Here is a 20530-nt window from a genome sequence, read left to right as displayed (position 1 = left end):
ACGTAATTCATGGCAGCTCAAATGTCAGTGTTGGAGCAGTAAAATCCCCAACAGGCATCAGATTGGGCAAGCAGTCAGTTTTTGAGTGAGACAAGGCAGTTGGTGAGTGACAGGGCAGCTCACTGCAAGTGTGCAGGCCTTTAACTGTACCACAACTCCCACCAGCCAGAAGCACCTCCCAGAACACTAGAACAAATGGCAGGTCTTCCAATGCCTCTGTTTGGTGTGCCTGTTGTTCACAGAGGTCTGTAGTGCTCTGGTTTGGGGGTGTGTTTGCACCTATGAACTAAAAAAAGTGGCATTTCATCCTGTGATAGTGCCATAGCCAAGTCCATTGTTACCAAATTTGTGGCCAGTATACTGTGAGCAGCTTGTCTTTGATCACAGTTGTGATGACTTTGACCATTGGGAAAGGTGAGGCTTGGAGCCTGCTTTCTAGGCTCCTCGGAGTGGTTTGTGCTGTATGCCATGGTAAAAAATGTGTTTTTAAACAATTAATGGCAGTGGAAGTTGTCTCCATGTTGAGACACAGTGTTGATACACTGGTAAGATTAGTTTGCCATGCAGTGCAGAGGAGGACAGAAACAGGACTGATGTGTTGGGAGCTAAATCCTGCCTTGTGTTTCTGGGTTAGTTCAGTGACGTTGCATTAGATGTATGGCTGGCTCCAAAGAAGGAGAGTTCGTATGACATGGGTCTCAGCTTGAGCATGGCAACTGATGAACATAAGTGCAGTTGTGTCTGCTCCAGTGTCTGCCACAGCCCTTGGTATGCTGCCCCAGCTGAGGTTCTCTGAGGGCAGGTAGGCCAGCAGGAGATTCAGTTCATCAAGTGTAAACACGTAGCAAAAGCTGTGAAGTCACTACTGCATAGAGGGGAATGACCAAGAAGTGTAATGACCGTGTTAAGTAAAGGGTAAAACCAGGCTGCTGAGAGCCAGCAGTAGCTCAAATCCAGCCGGTGCTCAAGGTGCTGGGCTTCGGCTGTCCCACCAGCACCTTCCCCAGCAGAGGGACTGCTCCTTCCCCACCTTTGGTGCCACTGCAGCCTGTGCCGCCTGCGCTGTGCTGCTGGGCAGAGCTGCAGGGAGGTTAAAGCACTGCTGAGCTGAGCAGGAGCAAAGATGACCTCTGGGCAAGATTATGTTACAAATACAAACACTGATGTACGGTCTATGTGTGTGTGCAAGGTGCTTGCCCAATAGCAGTGATGAAAACACTGTGTAATGAGCCACAACCCCCAGCCTGTGCAGGTAGGCTGTGAGGGTTGTTGACACAAGCTGCCCTCAGCTCTGGGAAAGCTTCCAGCTTTCCTGGTAGGGGGCAGCTTCTGTGAGTGCCACACGTGAGGGCAAGGACTGCTTTCCTCAAAGCTTGGCTGCCCTCCCAGGGCCACCCTGATGAAGCTGGGCAGGGAACCACCATGGAGCTGCTGGGACTGAGCTGCCCTCCTCCTCTCCTGCAGGATGCTCATTAAGGGACAAATGCTCTGATTGCAGAGTAACCTGGGAGCCATTCCCAACTCGTGTGCAAGGGCAGGCCTGAGGAAAGGGCAAAGCTGTCCAGCAGGTTTCCCCAACACACTACTCAAGCTCTTAAAATCCCCCTACCTGAGCAGCACTTACTATATGCGTACCACCAAGGGATATATGCGTAGATCTAAGAGCCGATCAGCCCCAAACCGAGCTGAGAAGTGCATTGTCAACAAAGGATAACAACAATAGCCTCACTTTATTCCTAAAAGGAAGGTCTGGGGTTCCGCTGTAGGAAACTGCTAGGACATCAAGGCTGCTCCTTCCAAGGGATAGACAGTAAAAGTAGGTTTGAGTTCAGCTGTAAAAGCACTAGGAATTAAAAATAACACTGAGAGATACTTCTGTGGATGAGTTAAAACCCTTGGCTATTCTTTTCTCCCTATCATTTCTTCTAGGATAACTGAAACATCTTGAATCCATGCAGAAGCCAAAATGTATTCTTTTATTGAGGAGGGCCAATTTGTTTCTTTCCACTGTGTCACAGGATGGCAGCATTCACCATGACAACTACCCAGGGTGCTTTCCTGCTTCATAAAAAAAATACTTTGTTAAAGCTGACTTGTTTTAGAGAGAGGGATTTCTGATGTCTCAGTATTGTAATATATGCAAATATAAGAGACAAAAATAGCAAGTTAGAACATGTCACCCTGAAGCAGCAAAGCTCATGGATGCTGACAGAGCACAGAGATAAAAGATGCTTTGCACTGGTTATCACTGAGTGAATGTTCTTGTAAGCAAAGCCATTGTCTTTCTATGACAGTTGCAACACAGCTTGAGAAGAACAAACTCTTCTGGAAGTTCACAGTGTGGTGGAAGAGAAGAATCCATTGGTAGTGACACAAGTCAAGAAGCTAATTTTTTATTAGAAGATACTTCAAACGTTCCTTCCAGTACAGACTTACTTGCTCCACTGTGGCTTTGAGTTAATGAAGATGAACAATCATTAATAATAAAGAGAGGCAAATTGGACACCTCTATAAAATTAAGTAGATGAATTATGGATACTGATTACACCAAACATAAACATCAAACCACAAGAATTATACACAGTCCTAAGGCTAACTATGTAACGAATGTATGCAATTGCACTTAAGTCTGTAGAAAGTTGACCCGTGCTGCTGCCCAAGCACTCCATAACCTGGGTCAAAAAGACACCCACTGGGTATTCTCTGCATTGGGAACAGCAGCTTTGGAGCCAATACCCAGAGTGTTGCTATGCAGTACGTTTAGCTTGTTATGAAAGTGACCAAATGGGCCCAGCAGTGCCCAACTGAATTTATTCAAGAAATATTTATATTTATATTAAACCAGTTTTACTGGTATCTGTTGTTTTGTGCTTTTCCCTTAGCTAGAAACCCCAATGCCTTTGACCACAGGACATCCACCTGGGACAGAAAAGTTGATCTGATGCCCTGATCCTGTGGAAGCATCCTTTCTGCCCACAGCCCACCCTGCTGCAGTGCCTGTACCTAGCAAGATACCACTGTTCGGGCAAGAAAATACTCTTACCAGATCCAGTGGAGTTCAGAATCCATCCCTGAAAGGTAGGAAAAGGGGCAAACACTTGTTACGGTTTGCTCAGTAGGACACCCTTAGTGTTCAGTCTGTAATAAAAAGTGCCATTCCTTTTGTGAAAACAACAGATGCAAGACCAAGACAGAGAGCTAGAGTAGAAACTGAGAGTCTGTTTTGTTTCATTCAGGTGTAAGATACCTCTAATGATCCTTCAGTAAAACCCCTATCTGATAGGCAGCTGCTACTGTTAGGATGTTTTGCTCTTTGCCCTCAAAAAGGTTGAAAGGAGCTCTCTGCTAGGCAAGAGAACTATGCTGGTCCCTGGGTGTAAAGCTAGTTAGTTGCAGAGCTGCTAGAGGCAGCAGGAGGGTTATTGACTAGCTAGAAGAAAACCCTGTCAATATTATTATTCACTTACAGCAAAATGACTCGTATCTTAGTTTTATTTATGTGCTGATTTATTTGTGAAATTTCTTGGTACCTACACAAAGTGCCTGTTAAATACGGGTGTTCAAATTCAGTACAGTCAGATGGTTCCACAGGTAAACTGCACTGCACGCTGAATTCTGTCATATCCTTTTTCAGGCACTGCCATTTCCATACTGGGAGACATCCCTTCACTGCAGTAGGCAATGCTAAAGTTAGACCTGCTTTGAGCAGGAGTCAAAGCTAGATGATACCCACAAGTCCTTTCCAATCTAAGTTTTTCTGTGATTGTATAAAGACGGTAATAGCAATCACCAGTACATCTTTATCTAATCACAGAATCATAGAATGGTTATGACTGGAAAGGACCTTAAGACCATCTAGTTCCCACATCTTCTATTTTGCAAAGTTATGGATGGATCCTTCCTCTGAGAGGATAGCTAGTCTCTTAGAAGAAATAAAAGCCTCCAACCACTTTGTTCTCTTTGCAATCAGGTAACGAGATAGTGACAAAACAAAAAACACCCCAAACCTCCGATGAAAGAAACAACTCATTTCATGTTACATGTGGGTCAATGTGTAGAAGCTGCTGTAACTGCCAGCTCCTTGCTCAGAGCACCTGCTCTTCGTTTGCAGTGTTTTTCACTAATGACATTTAATACCATGTCTCCAGCTTGGCAAGTATCCAGCAGCACTCCAAAACAAATCAGTGCTTGTCACAAACACCCCCAGCACCCTTGCTATTTTCTGTCTGGATAGATGGCTAGCCAGGGAACAGAAATGAACAGCATTTGGAATAGGACAGTGTCTATGGAGCTTGTCCAAAATCCCTGCAGCACCACTCAAGCCTGTCTAACACTTGACACCAAAGCCACTCCCACAGCAACTCCATCTCCAGAACTTGACTCCAACCCCTCTTCTCTGTTCCTGGAGTAAGATTGCTTTGTGCTGTGGTTAACCCTTTGCTACAAACTGTTGGACTCACTATTTTAGCAGGTCACATCTTTGGCAGGAGAAAGGCTTTTCAGCTATGTTTTGCCATTTTTGCCACAAAAGGGTTGTGGCAGACTTTCCGCAGACCAAGAAGAACCTGCTTTGGCTGGTAACAACTGAAAGTGCCCCTCTGCCTCAAGTAAGCAAGTCTGAGCCAAGCACTGTACCCAGCAAACATTCTGATCTCAGGTGAATCATAGAATGGTTTGGGTTGGAAGAGACCTTCAAAGGTCATCTAGTCCAACCCCCCTGCAATGAGCAGGGACATCTTCCACTAACCCCAGCCCCGGGGAAAAATCTGTGGAGAAAGGTGTTCAAGGCCAGGTTGGACAGAGCCTTGGGTGACATGGTTTAGTGTGAGGTGTCCCTGCCCATGGCAGGGGTGTTGGAACTAGATGATCTTAAGGTCCTTTCCAACCCTAACTATTCTGTGATTCTATAGTTATAAACAGCGATGTTCTTGCTACAGAGGCCTAGGCAACAGCATCCAATACAACAGCGGTTTACATATACCAGTTCACAAGCTCTTTGTATTTATAAACCAAACGTACACATTGTATACACCAAGTGATGGGACAAAACCAGCATACTCTCTAAACACTGATACTTGTTACTGTCAGTACAATGCTGCTCTGCTGGGTGCTCCTGGGCCTTCTGCCAGAGGCAGGGAAAAACACGTGGAATGACTGTCTAGGCTGTATCTTGGGCTAAAATAAAATGGCTGAAAGTAATCAAGACACTTACTTCACACTGGAAAACAAGAATCAGGCCAGGCCTCTCAAATATTTTTCCTTACTGCAAGGTTATTTCTATCAGGCAACTTGTCTTTCACATTTTTGTTTTGCTGGTTTTTACAACTGTGCTGTTGGAAACATCCATAGACAGAATGAAAAATACTGTGACAAGCCTGAGAAGAGCCCGTATTGCATTGTAACACGGTGACTCAGAGGCCAGAGGAGCTGCACGCCTGATGTGGAGCAGAGGAAGGAGGTCTGAACGAGGCACACTGGAGCAGATCTTCACCTGCTACCAACACATCACCTGCAGTCTGTGTCACAGCAGCAATAAAAGCTGGCTCAGAGTGCTGCCCCTGCCATGTCTTACTGGACACAGGCTCCCTCCAGAGAGGGAAGTAGAAACACTTCCTTTAAGTATAAAACTACTTTCTAGTTTCTGAATATCTGACACATACTAGAAACAATACCCAAAACTTAGAAAAATTACCTTATGTTGTTATACTACTCTCCTTTCTCTAGCTTACTTGCTCTGGGCATTTTACAGCCTCCTGTATACCATGAAGAGAGACAGGAGATCACGACTAACAGAAAGAACCTTCAGTGAAGGGCAAGAAATCCTCATATATTTATGAAATAATCTCTTCTTACACATCCAAAGAACCATGATTACTAAATACTTTGAAATCAGCTGGTTTTCTTGAGGGAAAAAAAAAAAGATAAAAAATAAAAGTTCAAGTTGATGAGAGACTCTGGCTATCAAAAACGTGCAGCCTATTCCCTCCTCTGTGCTCCTGTCAAGCGCTGGCACACCAAAGAGAGGACAGTGCAAGGGGCTGCTGTGTGGTCCACAGAGACCATACGGGCTTTGGACCCAATGAAGAAACATTCCCATCTGTGCAATGGCATGTGACTCCAGCCTGCTCCATCTCCTTGGAGCCAGAGGATCACGGATGATGATGATGATGAGAGTAAAAAAGCCCTGCAAAGCAGCACTCAGAGAGTTCAGCTACACCAAACGCCACTGGCATCAGAACCTAAACACCTCTCTCTTATTTTTCACCCACTTCTGAAGCCCAGGGGAGTTTTGGGTGGCTGCACAACAGAGGAAGACAACAAACCTGATTTTTGTCTAACTAAGAACACTGTGCATTTGTTCCCCCAAGTATTAACATACAAAGAAGCCAGCGTGTGGCTCAGACTCAGGCATACACAGCTACGTGATAACGAAGGGTCCTGGGTAGTACAAGTAGGTATGAAACAATTGTGCACCTCCAGCCTTAGGTGAAAGCCCAGAGCCTCATCTATGCGAACAAAGTGATGTGCAGAGCTACTGGGACTACAAACCCAAAGAAATAGCTGCCTCAATGCCAACTGGAATAAATAACCGCAGCAAAATGTGATCAGCCATAAGCAACAATGGGTCATTACGCACCAACAAAACAGTAGCATCTTCTATAACACTGGAAGCAGAAGAGATGGACAAGACACTGAGTCAACCTATGAACAGATGGGTGTTTTCTCCTGTAGCACGCTGTGCCCAGATTACGGCAGGAAAAGATAGCTGTGGCAGGTCTTCATGCCCACCTCCCGCTGGAAGCAAAACTGCGGCTGAAGGAAAAGTTGATCTCACCGTTTTTGTACTTCCCCCATGCTCCAAACGGCACTATGACAACTGTGCTGTTGTCTTCAGTGCCAAACTGTATTGCCTGAAAGAAGAAACAAGCTGTCAGCATAACTACCTTGCTTGGAAAAGGAAAAAAGTGTCTGGCTCCACATGGGAGGCTCAAGAGTTCCTTCCTTGCCCCTTCCCAGCCCTGACACTCCATTCTGGAGTGCCCCAGAGCTTTCCATAGGATATGCCACCATCCAGAACCCTGGTGAGAAACTGGCCATTTCTGTCTGTGCTGATCACATATTCAGCACAGGAATAAACTGCAGTTATTGCCCCATTCAGTTCAGTGGATCATCAGCTAAGCAAGTTAATTGAAATGACGCCTACCTGGCGAGAATGTGGCAACACCCAGGGTAAGGCAAAGGCTGGGTGGTGGCACTAGGGAATGTCTCAAGCAGTGTAGTGCAATTTACTTGAATGTGTGGTTGTACCCTTCATTTTTTTTAAAACCAACTAACCAAAAACCAACAAGCATTTGATGCCAAAATGAGCCCTGGCATTACCTGCTCAGTAACAACGTGGGCAGCTTCAGCGGGATCATGGCACTGGCTAATGAAGTCACAGATCTCCTGACTGTTCACCATGAAGTTAATACCATCTGTAGTGAGGACCAGGAAGCTGTCATCGGCATGCTGCAACTGCAAAAGCACACAGTATACACAACAGTGCAGCAAGTGCTGCAAGGCAAATTACCTGCCTTAATTTATACTACACTCTGTTGCAAAGAACCTTTTCAGGAGATGCTGTGGGCTTTCCTGCTTTGTGTGCAAGGACTAACAGGAACCTCCAAACCCTTGCCTAGCCAAAGGATGCCCCTTGAATCCTCAGGTGTATCTATCAGCCACACAGACTGTGTTGCTCATACTGGAGGAGAGAGTCTGAAGGTGCTTCCAGTTATAGGAAGCAGCCTTCTGAATACACTGAGGCCAAAAGACCAGATCCATACACGGCCCAATAGAAAAAAGGCTTCCTTAAAGAAGGATTTCAAGGAAGACATGATAGCACTGCAGACTTCTCCCTAAGCCCCTCAAGTCTAGCAGGTGGCATTTAATTAGGACCAACTAAATATAAGTTCCCCAGGACCTGGGAGTGGCATTGCAGAAAACTAACAGAAAATGAGTTGAGAGGAGAGCCTTCCTGCAATGTGAAGGCAGATAAGCTGAACACCTTCTGGGTGGTCAACTTGTTTTCTGAACAATTAAGGTACATGCAACTGCCTTTTTCTCCTCCCTTCCTCCTAAGAGTATAAGCCTCTATGATTTTTTTGATGACAGCCCATTCATATCTCACCTAGTTCTCAGTGATGGTTTTATATCAGCATTAATGTCAAAACTATTCATTTGACCACAATACCCAAACAGACTAACACCTTTGTATTTCAGTAATAGATATTATGTGTTATCTTTCTTCCCTCATGCTATACTGTACTGTGAGAAATGGGATTTAGAGGTTGATCTGGTTGAATTTAGTATCAGGGCCAGATTTTCTGTCCTGTTAGTGTTAATCTGAAATTACTTAATTAGAATTGGTCTCCAGTTACTTCATCACAAATGAAAACCAGTGCTTGGCCATCAGGCATCACCTGGGCACATCATGTGGATACCACCACCTGCATCAAATACCTGTGATGCCCCTTACTCTAAGTGTTGCTGTCCCTGTAAACCAGGACTTCTCTTACCTGAACCCTTTTTGTTTCTGGCTGGGCTATCACACCACTGTTTTTAAGATCCAAATCTCCTATGCTCCGTGTCATTGCAAGTCTACCATTCACATGAGGTTGTCCCACACTGTTCCAGGTAATGAAGCCACCGCACTTCCTAATCCTGTCCAGAGGCACAAAAGAAAAAGCAAGTATGAGTTACTGCTTCACACCGTTACCCCTGTCTCTATCTGCAATTTCTGTCACTAGCTACTGACCCAGAATGGGGTATGGAGGACCTAAGCTGGTAGACTGAGGATTGGCTTTAGCTGTTTGGAGGGTCCACATAAGGGATGTGTCTTGGCGGGCTGAATCCTGACCTGGGCACCATAGTGCATTTCTGCAGGTCTTGTCTCTACCTTGGCAGTTTTGGGCAAGTCTGAGCCAGGTAGTCACAGCTCTGTACCAAGTCCTAGCTATGCTGATCTTACTGCTGAAACAGTTCATACCCAAGTCTTAGCTATGCTGATCTTACTGCTGAGAGTTCATACTCATGTAGGGCTTTCCATATCCCCAGTCCTCTAAACGGAACCATGTGAATTAACTGGTGCTGTGCTGCTTTCTGCCCACTCAGAGGTGGTCTTGGGGCATTATGTTCAACTCTCTGCTTCCTTCCAGGCCCAACCAAGCAGCAGAACACCAGCACATCCTGACTGAGGCCCTGCCCTGGGAAGCCACGTCATTAGCTGACAGGTACCTTTCTTTCTCTTCTTTTCTTTCTGGAGTATGGTCAGTGGTGAGTTTCGTGGCTTTCCCCTTTCGACACAGCAAAGCACGACTGTCTCCCACACTTGCCACAACTAGCTCAATACCATCCCGGAGCAGAGCCACTGTTGCAGTGGTCCCAGAGTTCATCAGAGTTGCTATAAATGTCATATCAAAGAGAGAAGTTTTAGCATAGCACTGCCTCAGAGTACAGGACCATTTATAACAGTTCCAATCGGTAAAATGAAGACAACTTGTGCTCTATGTTACCAGTAAGTACATTTAAACTAAATCTACATCCAAAAAAAAAAAAGAAGAAAAAGGAAACATGCATGTAGGACTGGGGGGAGAGAGAGGAATTAGAAAGGAAAAGTGTTTCTGTGCAACAACATGGCTCCATGCAAAGAGGGCAAGTGGAATAAAAGCATTTACAAGGTACAGTGGCTTTCTTTCAGCTTGTAGCCAAATGTTTTTCTAGCTAGCTAGAAAAACTAGCTCACCTCAAGTTACAGGGTTATCACCCTTGTCCCTGGGCACAGTGACTGTATGGATGACCCACCATAAAGCTGATGGCTCTTCCTTTCTGTGAAGTGGGCAATTGAGTAACAGTAATTGTAGCTCCACATAGTTCACCAGAAGAGAAACACTAGATCACTCCTTTACACTAGCTTGTGTCATCCTCCCATTGCTGTCAGAGTGGTTACAATCTCCCTCTGCTTCCCCCAGTCTTGCCAAGAGATGAAGGGTTTTCAGTCAGCAGATCTCTGGCTTTTTCAGAAAGGGATGCTGCTCTCCTCAGACCCTCTCAACTTGCTGGAGGTCCCAGTGCAAAGGTGAAGTTGGATTCTGCCTCTTGCCTTGTGCCTGCAAACAGATGCAGTCAGCTGGCAGTGGCTGTGATCTGGGCAATCTGCCCGGAGCACCAGTGGGGTCTGTTTACAGGGGTGTAGGTGTGCCTAGGGGGCAAACCAGAGCCCTTGCTGTTGCCTTCTTTCTCTTACAGCTGAGCTGAATGAGTTCAGAGACCTGGGTGGCTTAACTTGTGCAAGTAAATTTAAGGGCTTCTTAAGTTTCTACAACACCAGAAAAAAAATAAGTGCTTGAAAAGGAGAACTATGAGTCTGCCTTATTTCAGAAAAGATCTGTAGTTTTATCTGCAGTGAAGGAGATGCCAGAAGAACCATCCAGCTTTCCTTTCTTGTTTGTTTTTTTTTGAAAGGAGTAGACCCATTTTACAGTTAGCATCTTCCCTTCCCCAGACTATGCAAAGGTAACCCAATGAAAGGTGCCTGGAAAGACCTGAGCTATCACAGTAAAATGTCTGGCATTTGCTATTGCCCAAAGCACATTTGTATTCACAGCCAGTGCAAATCCCCTTGAAAGGCCCTCTCTAGGTCTCCTGCATTCTGGGATTTTCCAGTTTTTCCAGGTTTTAAAAGCAAGCTAACTTGAAAGGCATTTTGGGCTAATTTAGGAATGAGAATCCCCAGTTACATTCTTGTTTTCACATCACTAACAGTTAAAGATCTTTCTACCACCACTTCAATGCAGAGCTCAGCTACAACTATGTGCACTCCTACCTCTGGCGCTGCAGCCCTGACTCTGGGGAGGTGGATGGATCTGAGACAGGATTGCATGTTTGAGCCCAATGAATGCCAGCCAGTCCCGTCTCTGACCAGTTGCCAGCAAACAGTACACATGGGACGACCCCCTGTGTACTATGGAAACAGAAATGAGAGTGCTCTGGGATTTTGGAGACCTCCTTCCCCAACCCTGCAAGGTCTCAGTACCCCCCTGTAAGTAAACCGGGGTTGGGAGTAAACTGAAGTGCAGAGCCCTGAAAGATGCATTGAGCCTTGTTGTGCAGAAAAAGCATCGAGTTGATGGATCCAAAAAAACTCACAAAACAGTCTAAACTAAGCTTTTGTTATTATTTAAAACAGGTATTATTACTGCAATGAGGTCTTGGTTTAGCTATAGACTTAACCGACATGTCAATCATGAACATCAACCACAGTGACTATGGTCAAATCTTGGACTACATTATGGCTGCCATGCAGGCTATGATATTCGAACTATTTAGATGCCAGTAACTTCTGACTATTCAGGTAAGCACTGACATCCTGTTTCTAATTTGAAGCAAGGACTAGTCCAGTGCAGGATCACTTTGAGGCACATTATGAAAGCAAGATGCTAACCAGTGCAATTAGAAATTTTAGTAGCACCAGTAAAATACCTGTTTTAGCCAACAGTTAAAAGAATTGAAATGAAGAACATATGTAAAACTACCTTTTTATTTCACGGAAAATATGTTTTATGTAGACATTAAAATTAATGCAGAACTGCTACTACTCTCCCATTTCATTCCTTGGTTTTGGAGTTATGTTGAAAAACATAGCAGTTTCTGAAAAAGTTAAGATCTGTAGTCTTTAGTTCATAAATGACTAGAAACATTTGGATATTGAGGTGAAGCTGCATCTTTCAAGTGCAAACTCTCTAAGAAAAGAGCCGTGACTACAAAATCAAGGGATGGTACTAAAGAACAACTCAAGATACTGCCAAGAATTGTAGTAATAGTTGTACTGACTTGAGCTTTACATACATCTATTAGTTAAATAGCGCTCCTGGAAAAAGAAATGCTGCTCATGCTTTCTTCCTTGGAACACGTTAATGATCCGGGGAAGGGGTGCAAGAACTAGTAGCTTGACTTACAAGCCTTACGTGATTTCTAGCATAGCTCAAAAACACAGGAATGATGATGGGATAACATCTCTAACACTTTACTACAACTGCTGCTAGGTTATTTAGTAATATCAAAATATGTTGCATATATATATTGGTTTTAACAATTAAAGAGTTTATTTTGTTTTCCTGACAATATCACTATAAAACTAAGATCTTTCAATAGGTTCTTAACACTCACTGGACAACTTCTACTGCAAGTCATCTCAACTAATGTGACAAAGAGGATGTGGGAACCTTCCAGTAGTCCAGGCTAGGAACCGCCGGACTCCTTCACCTGGGACAAAATTAAGCAGATCTCTCTTTCCACTGAAGCCCAGCATATAGAGTCGAGGGCCTCCAGTTCTAGAGCTGCTGACCAGGTACAGTGTCTGCCACAAATAACACGCACACAGAGGCAAATAGAAAATTCACCCAGGGACTTCAAACAAAATAAACCTGCAACACTGAAGATGAAAGAATAAGAGCTGCAGAACTGGAGACGTAGTCACTCTTGAGTTTGCCTGCACACTTTTGCAGGTCATTTATAAGTACTTGAGGCTTGCACATGCATCTTTTGCTACAGATAAACCAGCCTTGGTATTTCTGGGGAATTAATACCATTCTTGCCTTTTTGCTAAAACTGTGTGACAAAAGCAGTTTAAATCGAGTCACATAAAAACTCCTTTCAGTTGTTGGTTTTTTTTTTTGTCTATGGAGGTAAGTAACCATCCCACAAATCAATCAAAGGACTTTATCAGTGCTACAGGGCCAGCTGTCTCATACATGGCAAGAGTGGCCACTCTGAACATCTTCAGTACAGAATATGGCCCAATCTGTTTCCGCAAGGTTATTTATGTATTTTTATATATATATTTACATAGAACACAAAAATGGGGAATTCAAACTAATGCCGGCTAAAATGGGCCCATCTTAAAGGCATCGAATAGAAGTACGTCAATTGTTCTAGCTCATGGGAAAATATGCAAAATAAACATTCCTTTAATAGTGTAATTAGTATCTTTGAATTTGATTAGGTAATAATCAGGATAAAAAGGCTGTCTTTGTAATGTTGATGGCTTTACAATACATTCCGGTAAAATTTCTGCAGCTCTCCCTCTTCCTCAGTGTTGCAGGTTAACATATTCAAAGAAATAAAAATCATGTTTGAATGGTAACTTAAAAAACCACAATACAAAACCCCACTACTTTTTAATTTAGTTATTTTAAAACAACTTTTGCTGTTTACTCAGCACAGTAAGATTACAGGAGTGCCTTTCAAACATAGACACTCCAGTTAATACCTGGCTATGTTTTAATCAGATGGCTATTCCAGAAGTGAGTGGCCAATCTTATTAGAGTTGGGTGAACTGAATGTGGAGGTCGATGGAAAGACTCCTGTTGTCTTCTCCAAGTAGTGGATTACAGTGAACAGAAGCAGTAGCAGTACCTTGTAGGACAGCACTAGGCCAGGAGAGGGTTTGTCTTATGTTTCTCCAGATAGATGCTCAAATTTCCTGAAGCATACAATTCACTTTCTTATTTCTGTCCTTGTCAAGCAAAGCTGTTCAGCCTTTACAATTCAGATTTTATAGCTGGTCCAAAATATCAGAAAATTCTGTCCATCTATGTTAACAGCTCTCCCATGGATAATGACCTGTTTGTTGGACAGCTTCCTTTGCTGTGTCCTATGCCTAAATTTAGCAGTGATTTAAAAGTGACTGGATATATTTAAATATGTGGAAGCAAATTAAAATACATTTTTTAAGAGGTATCAAACACCATATTTCAAGGCTCAGGCATATCTCTAAGATGTTAATGATTAGGAAGGATTTAGTTGGAGGACAGATTATCCCAGATCTGCCTACAGTAAGTTTCTTACGCTTTTGTGTGAAACAACAGGTACAGATCACTATCAGAGGGGATATTGGACCACTACAGCACTCCAACAGCACTAGTGAACCTCATGCCAGACGTAGCTAGGTGCTCCAACAAGGCACATCTCTAGTCCTGTTAAATCTGTGCCATTAAATGAGCTTTTTATCCTTTAAATAGTAATATAGAAAATGTGTCAAACTATATCCATGCAATTTTGGCTACAGGGATTTGTCCCAGGACTTACTTTCCTTCAAACACCCAGGCACACACTTTCAAGGCTGGTCTTGTGTTAGTAAAGACCTGGACATCCTGAACATGCACTGGGTTTTTTTGCAGATATTGTGTGAAAGAGTGAATCTGATGGGGTTATCTGCTGGAACAAGACTAACCTATTATTTTCCACTTCATCAGCTATGGCTGGGTTTCACAAGGAGGTCACTCTTGGAGAGCATCCAGCATACCCTGGTTACCCAGTGTTACACAACCAGCCACATTTTCAAGATACTTCAGCAACAGCTTGACTGTCACATCTAGAATAGCCACAATTATTCAGAAATTTTGCTGGCAAACTGAATCAGTTTGGAAGTAGGCTTCTAACAAGGATACATGCCGAGCATTGAAATTTTATGTAACTTTCAAAACAGCAGCAACAACAAAAATATCCACACCAAGCAGTCAACATAATATTGAATTATTTTAACAACAGATATGCAAAAAGTTTCATTTGTTCAGAAATCCACATTTGTCTTTACAGACTGTTACTCCACTCTGCTTTACAGCTTGATTTTCAGCTGGGCAACCAATCAAGAGTCCTGGGCCCACGGACTCCTGCAAGAGCTTGCAGGTGCTCAGCCTACCTGAGAAACACTGAGTGCTTGACAGAGTGTGGCCCTGGCGGATGTTTGGCAATGTTTTTGCCCTCTAGTTTGCTTGACCTCAAGCTTTTTTAATGAACCGGGTTTGTCCAGTATCTTGGTAACTGTAATGTAAATTTGCTGGCATTTGTGTTATATTTCATTAAGCAATACCAGTTAGTTAAATAATATGAAAACAAAATACTATAAACAACTGCAAAACGCTCAACTTGCTGCACAACTTGTCTGATAATGTTATCCATTTCTGTAAGTCTCATGTATGAAATGCTACAATCAGAAACCATTTTCAGAATAACAGAATAATATACCAAGTACAGTTCCCAATCCTTCTCCTCAAGGAGCTGCTCTGCCACTGAACAGAGGTCACTTCAACGAGCCAAACCAAGAGCTACCCTGCTAACAAAGGAGCAGGGAGAAGGACAAATGTAACAGATCTTCATGTTAGTGAAAGGTCCTGAGCCAGAGAAGTACATAAGACTGTATTTACATGTCTTATTAAAATTGGGCTTTTAGGAAAATGTATTTGCAAGGAGGCTCTTGAATAAAAAGCACATCTGCTCTACTGATGAGCTCATGAGTTTAACTAACTCACCCCATAGGTCAAAAGCGACTCTGGACTTCTTTACCACATCATTTTTTTTAAAAAAGGATTCCAGTATAAAATAAAAAGGGCTATAATGGGGAAATGAGCTATATAGATTTAATTCCCCTTTCTTAAGGGCTGAAAGACTTTTTTCCCTGATATCTTATCTTGTACCAGGTAAGGGAAAGATTCATATCCCTCCCGGTGCTGCAACAGTCAGGCTACTGGTCCTGCCAAGAAATATTTGAGTCTGAATACATTGATCTAGCAGGTAAAGTGCAGGAAGCCACTCTACTACTTGACTGTATTAATTCATTGCTTAAGAAAAGTAGCTTGAGAATACAGGATCACTTCAGTCCCTAGAGTGGTTGTTGGTTTCAAGTCCTTCTTGGAGAGAAAACTTACATAGTTTCTGTTCTTCTCAAAACGACCTCAGTCATTTTGCCAGCACCTGCACCAGCACTGGGACAGGAGGTTTTGTTTTGTGTTGTTTGTGGTTTGGGGTTTTTTGTGTGTGGTATTGGTGGTTAGTTGGGGTTTGGTTTTGGTTTGGGTTTTGTTGGTTTGGGATTTTGTTTTGTTGGTTTGTTTTGGTTTGGGAACTTTTTTTGTTTTTTAATTGGGTTTGTTTTGGGGTAGGGAGTTTGGTGGGGTTTTTTTGTTTGTTTGGTTGGTTTGTAAGACTGGCTAAACTGACTCTTTAAATTGTAACCTATGTCTAAGGAAACTCTTTTGACAGAACTCAGATGGGGTCCTCTATCTCCCTTCTCAAGGGAGCTCTCTATAAGCTCCAGTTGCTGGAACTGGAACTTCAGATGTGCTTTGTCCCTAGACACATTTACAAGAACCTGATTAACAGCCAGGACTAAGGAGTCTAAAAGGTCTGGTGCCAGCTTTACCACAGCCTTGCCACAGACAACCTTGTTTCCTTTACACTACTTTTTATCCTGTCACACTCAGCTACTCTTGTGATTCTGTTTGTGCAGAAGCAATATCAATTGTATTAATTTTGGGTTATGTTCCTCCTCAGCAAGGAGGTTAGAAAGAGGAACTTTTCTTTTGACACTGTTGCTTTTAGCCCATAGGAGTAACAGTTAAAAAACAAAGCAAAACCCCCAGAAAACCAACATCAAAAATCCCCAAACTATCCCTCCCTCCAGATTCTTCACACAGTAGTTATGCTCCTTGCAAGTCTAAACCACTCGTTACTAGCTTGATATACACTCTCCTTGACAGAATCACATTAGGATGAACTCATTTATGATAATGTTAACATCCAGATTAATAACGCCCCCAGTAAATTTGATATAGACTTTTATAGCTTTTTCATTTTAAGGAGGTAAAACGTAATTGTTTCATTTTGCAGTAAGCAATCAGAGCAAGAGCTTATGTTAAATAAAACTGTTTTCAAGCATTTTTCTGGACATTTTACTATAAAACTACTGAGCAAATAAGAAAAACCTTTTGCTCCACACCATACGAGTAGAGTATTTTTTACCTACCATCAGGAGACAGATGAGCATGCCTTTCATATGCGTTGTTTATTTCTAGAAAAGCTTTGTTCAGAACATTTTCCAAGTTCTCCTCCTCAGCAAGAAGTTCTCTGGAAACAAACAAGCAAAAATAAGATTAAGCTTCTTTCCAATACATCTTGATCAATCATTTCCATAGCCTTATCTCCTCCGTGCATGCAGTGAGTACTGCTGGACTTCAGTGAAGGGTTAATAGTCCTGCACTGGAAGTATAATTCTGTAATTTTGAAAATACATAAATTCTTGTTCCAACACCCAGGTATGTGACATGCAGATACAGAAAGAGTGCATGCAAGAAGTAGGTCAGCAATCACAGTGCCCCCATCTGCAAACAGTCAGTTCACACTCTCTCTGCATTCCCAGTCCTTTCCTGGAAGGTGAGTACAATCGTATTTTCCCCTCTTGTCTTTGAGAGCTTGCTCAATGGGACAGGCACCATACAAAATAAGTAGTTCATAACATGTCTGTTGTAATAGGCTGTTCCAGTCCCATGTTCCTGCTGTCCCATTGGGCTGGGTGGTTCTATAACCTAAGGAGAGTTAGTAACTATGTATGATGCACTGGTTGCCCTTCAGTCCTAAGGAAGGAATCTTTACTGTAATTCATTTGACATGTATTCACTTGATGCACACTTACATAATATATTTTTCCATGTACTTATCACAGAAATCAGCTGCTGCTGCCCCACCATGTCCATCATATACTGCAAAGTACAGGACATCCTTTGTCAGCTCAGCATAATGAAACCGGTCTTCATTTTCCTTGCGTTTCCCAATATGGCTACTGCAGCCCACATTGGCCAGGCTTACTTTTGGAATTGGCTTCCCATACTTTATGCTTGGTGGGAGGAGAATAGGTTCATCAATGCGATTGTCCCAGATGCCAAAGGTATCCCATGTGGTAGGTCGCCCGCTCCCATCTGGATCGAAGCGGGAAGCACGGTGCTCAGAGGTGGAGCTGTAGCAGGCAGTTGTTGGACGCTTCTCGTCTTGCAAGAGGCGGGATGTCAGCACAGCTCTCCTTCTTACTTGATATCCTCCATTCCGTACAAGATTAATTAATGTAGTCGTTGACATAACTTGTCTTTGCAGAGATTTGTAGGAATAAAAGATCTGCAGCTGCTGGAATATCTTCTAAAACAAAGAGAAAACTGATCAGGAAACAAGAAGCACGGGAAGAAGAATTTTCAGTTACATCATTCAGGAAACAATGTCACCCTTGGAGCCCGTTAATCGTGCATAGCACAGCACTGCCTAGAAGAAACTAGAGCTATCTGCATGACTCACTGAGAAACAATCCTACACAGACCAGCCCCCATCTAATGGGGAGTACTGCAGACAGATCGAGGTAAGACATTTCTGCTGGCCACCCGCAGAAAGTTATCCTGCATTTTCAAATGTTGAGGGGGTTGTGATGGAACAGATGAGAGTGATAATGACTTTGCTGCATGTCAGCTAAAACATGAGTATGTAAAATATGAGGTACGGTTGTGAAAGTGAGCTTATCATGCATGCTCTTCAGACAATAGCTGAAACATCTGCACTGTGGCTTCTGTGATTCCCAGGGTGAAAGGAAGGAGAAATATCTTTGCTTAAAGAGATTTTTTTTTTCATTTGCACATGATACTCAGTTCTGTACTCTTCAACAGAGCTCAAAGCTCATTGCTATACATGTTCTTGGTTTACCTTTCATGCAATATTAGATGAAGAAAGGTTTCTTTACTTAGCACTTACAGAGTAACTGTCAAGTTGATAAAAGGCTAGATGTGCTGAGAATCCTTGTTATCACACCAAACAAATACGGGCTAAGCTACCAGGTGAATGGAACTGATCACTTGGAATGTTAACATTTCCCTAAGTTAACACTTAGGGGTGGCATAAACATCAGATCCCCATTTCAGTATACTTACAGGTATTTATAAACTCGTCTACTTCCTTGAGTTGCTTTTTCTTTTCTGTTACCCTTGACTGGTAACAACAGTATGTTAAGTTCCTTCTGTGCAACACAGCGCGACCAGATTGAAAGCCTGCCAATTAACAAAACCTGCACGTGATTTCACTTCTGTCAGCTTGAAAGCAGAACATGAAACGTTAGGTATCTTTTCATTTCCCAGTATCCACAGCATGAATCTGAAGATTAATCCAAAATCCCAAGATCATTAATGTATTTGTTCCCTATCAAATTCAACTCTCAAAAGGCCTTTTTTTTTTTTTTCAGGCAATCATAAGGACTGATGACGGTTTTGCTTTTCAAGTGCCTCTGCAAGTCATGAGTAGGAAGCTGATCTTTAGTTTCTGTGATGTAAATAGTTGTGCTTCCAGTTGGACATAAGACAGCCTGTGCTTTCCTAACTGATACGTTTGCAAATGCAGGGCAAGCCTATCTTGGGAAAACAAGACCAAGGTATTGGAGAGGGGGGCACTAGTGTTAAAGCCAAAGTCCAAGACAGACATTTGGAGGTGGATATCTGTCTTGAGGTGCTCCATCTGATCCTGTTAATCTGTACAGATTTGATTTTCTTAATTTAAAGAAATAGTTCCTGCAGTCAGAAGCTGAAATGTAATGCTTAAAGCAAATGAAGCAAGTGATTAAACTGCAGCCCAATGTGCATGGTGCCCTTTTTACAGTCTGGCTGCTATTTGACAGATGGAAATTTCCCAGACTGCGAGAAGGGGGTGAGGGGAATAGAAGAAACCCGGAAAAAAGAGAAGGCATGCCTGCTGCCCGGGGGGATTAGATGTATTCTGAAAAGGAATTTTAAACTCTGAGCACGTATAACTGCTCTTGCCCTGCATGCTTTCCAAGCCCCACAGCTGTGGGTAGTACTGATATCTCTGTATGTTAAGCTCGTCTTAAATCAGAGGGGTTTTTAAAATCAGTGGCAATATTATCTCACCCGCTGCCTGACTAATACACTGCACAGGCTGCAGCCGTTTAGAGAGGTCCCTCCTGCTATTTCCTAATTACGAGTTAGCACCCCACCGGCTGACCAGGGCTGGCCTGGCAGCGCTGCTCGCGCCCCGAGGAAGGGCTGCTGTGACACCAGCAGCACAGCTCTCCAACGCCGCCCCACCGCACCGGGAGCGCTGCCTGTGCTGTCCCCGGGCTGCAGTGAGGGGCTCCGCAGAGCCGGGAGGGCAGCGCCGAGGCTGCTCCCCGCTGCCGGCCTTTCTGCACGGCACATGATGTCCAGCAGTTCACTCTCTCCCGCCTGGCTGCCGGTCGCCCCTACCAAGGCTCTGCGGCTGCACCTGCCGCCGCCGGGAGGGACCGGTGCGGGTAAGACGGAGCGGAGCACGCCTCCTTCCCAAGGTACGCCGAGGCCCGCGCCGCCCCGCTCGCCGAAACGGGCGAGCGGCGGGAGCCGTTTCCCAGCCCCGGGTCCCAGCCCCGCTCCCCGCAGTGGCCGGGGGCACCTTCCCTCGCGCTCCCCTCCGCCACCGCAGCCCCTGAGCCGTGCGGGCGCTAAACGCTGCCGCGGCCGCCGGGCTGCCCCGGGGGTGCGGCGGCCCCTACCTCCTTCCGCGCCCCGACGGCCGGCGGCGAGCGGTGCCCCAGCGCTGCGAGAGCCCTGCGGCCTCCCGCGGCCCCGCCCCGCCGGCTCGCAGGGCCAATCTGGCGGCGCCCGGGGCCGTGCCGCCGCGGCCCTGCCCTCTTCGC

The 20530-nt window shown here is 44.1% G+C and overlaps 1 protein-coding gene and 1 long non-coding RNA gene across 2 annotated transcripts; one reads left to right on the top strand and one right to left on the bottom strand.

Moving 5' to 3' along the window:
• Window positions 1-3485: 3485 nt before the first annotated feature.
• PPM1K (protein phosphatase, Mg2+/Mn2+ dependent 1K) lies at window positions 3486-20482 on the bottom strand. The gene is made up of 8 exons (XM_065688552.1): window positions 20387-20482; window positions 18780-18896; window positions 17507-18003; window positions 16841-16941; window positions 9274-9439; window positions 8556-8700; window positions 7381-7515; window positions 3486-6911 (listed from the first exon to the last, which is right to left on the bottom strand). The coding sequence occupies exons 3-8, from the start codon at window positions 17944-17946 to the stop codon at window positions 6780-6782; spliced, it is 1119 nt and encodes a 372-aa protein (XP_065544624.1). The 5' UTR covers window positions 17947-18003; window positions 18780-18896; window positions 20387-20482; the 3' UTR covers window positions 3486-6779.
• Window positions 17687-19221, top strand: LOC136018909 (uncharacterized). The gene is made up of 2 exons (XR_010614634.1): window positions 17687-18217; window positions 19088-19221. It is a non-coding gene; the product is annotated as an uncharacterized LOC136018909 (long non-coding RNA).
• Window positions 20483-20530: the final 48 nt, after the last annotated feature.

The sequence above is a fragment of the Lathamus discolor genome, chromosome 1 (assembly GCF_037157495.1).
Source record: "Lathamus discolor isolate bLatDis1 chromosome 1, bLatDis1.hap1, whole genome shotgun sequence".
NCBI classification, from domain to species: Eukaryota; Metazoa; Chordata; class Aves; order Psittaciformes; family Psittacidae; genus Lathamus; species Lathamus discolor.
Note: the sequence above shows the minus strand (reverse complement) of the source record. Positions and strands in the feature narration are given on the sequence as shown.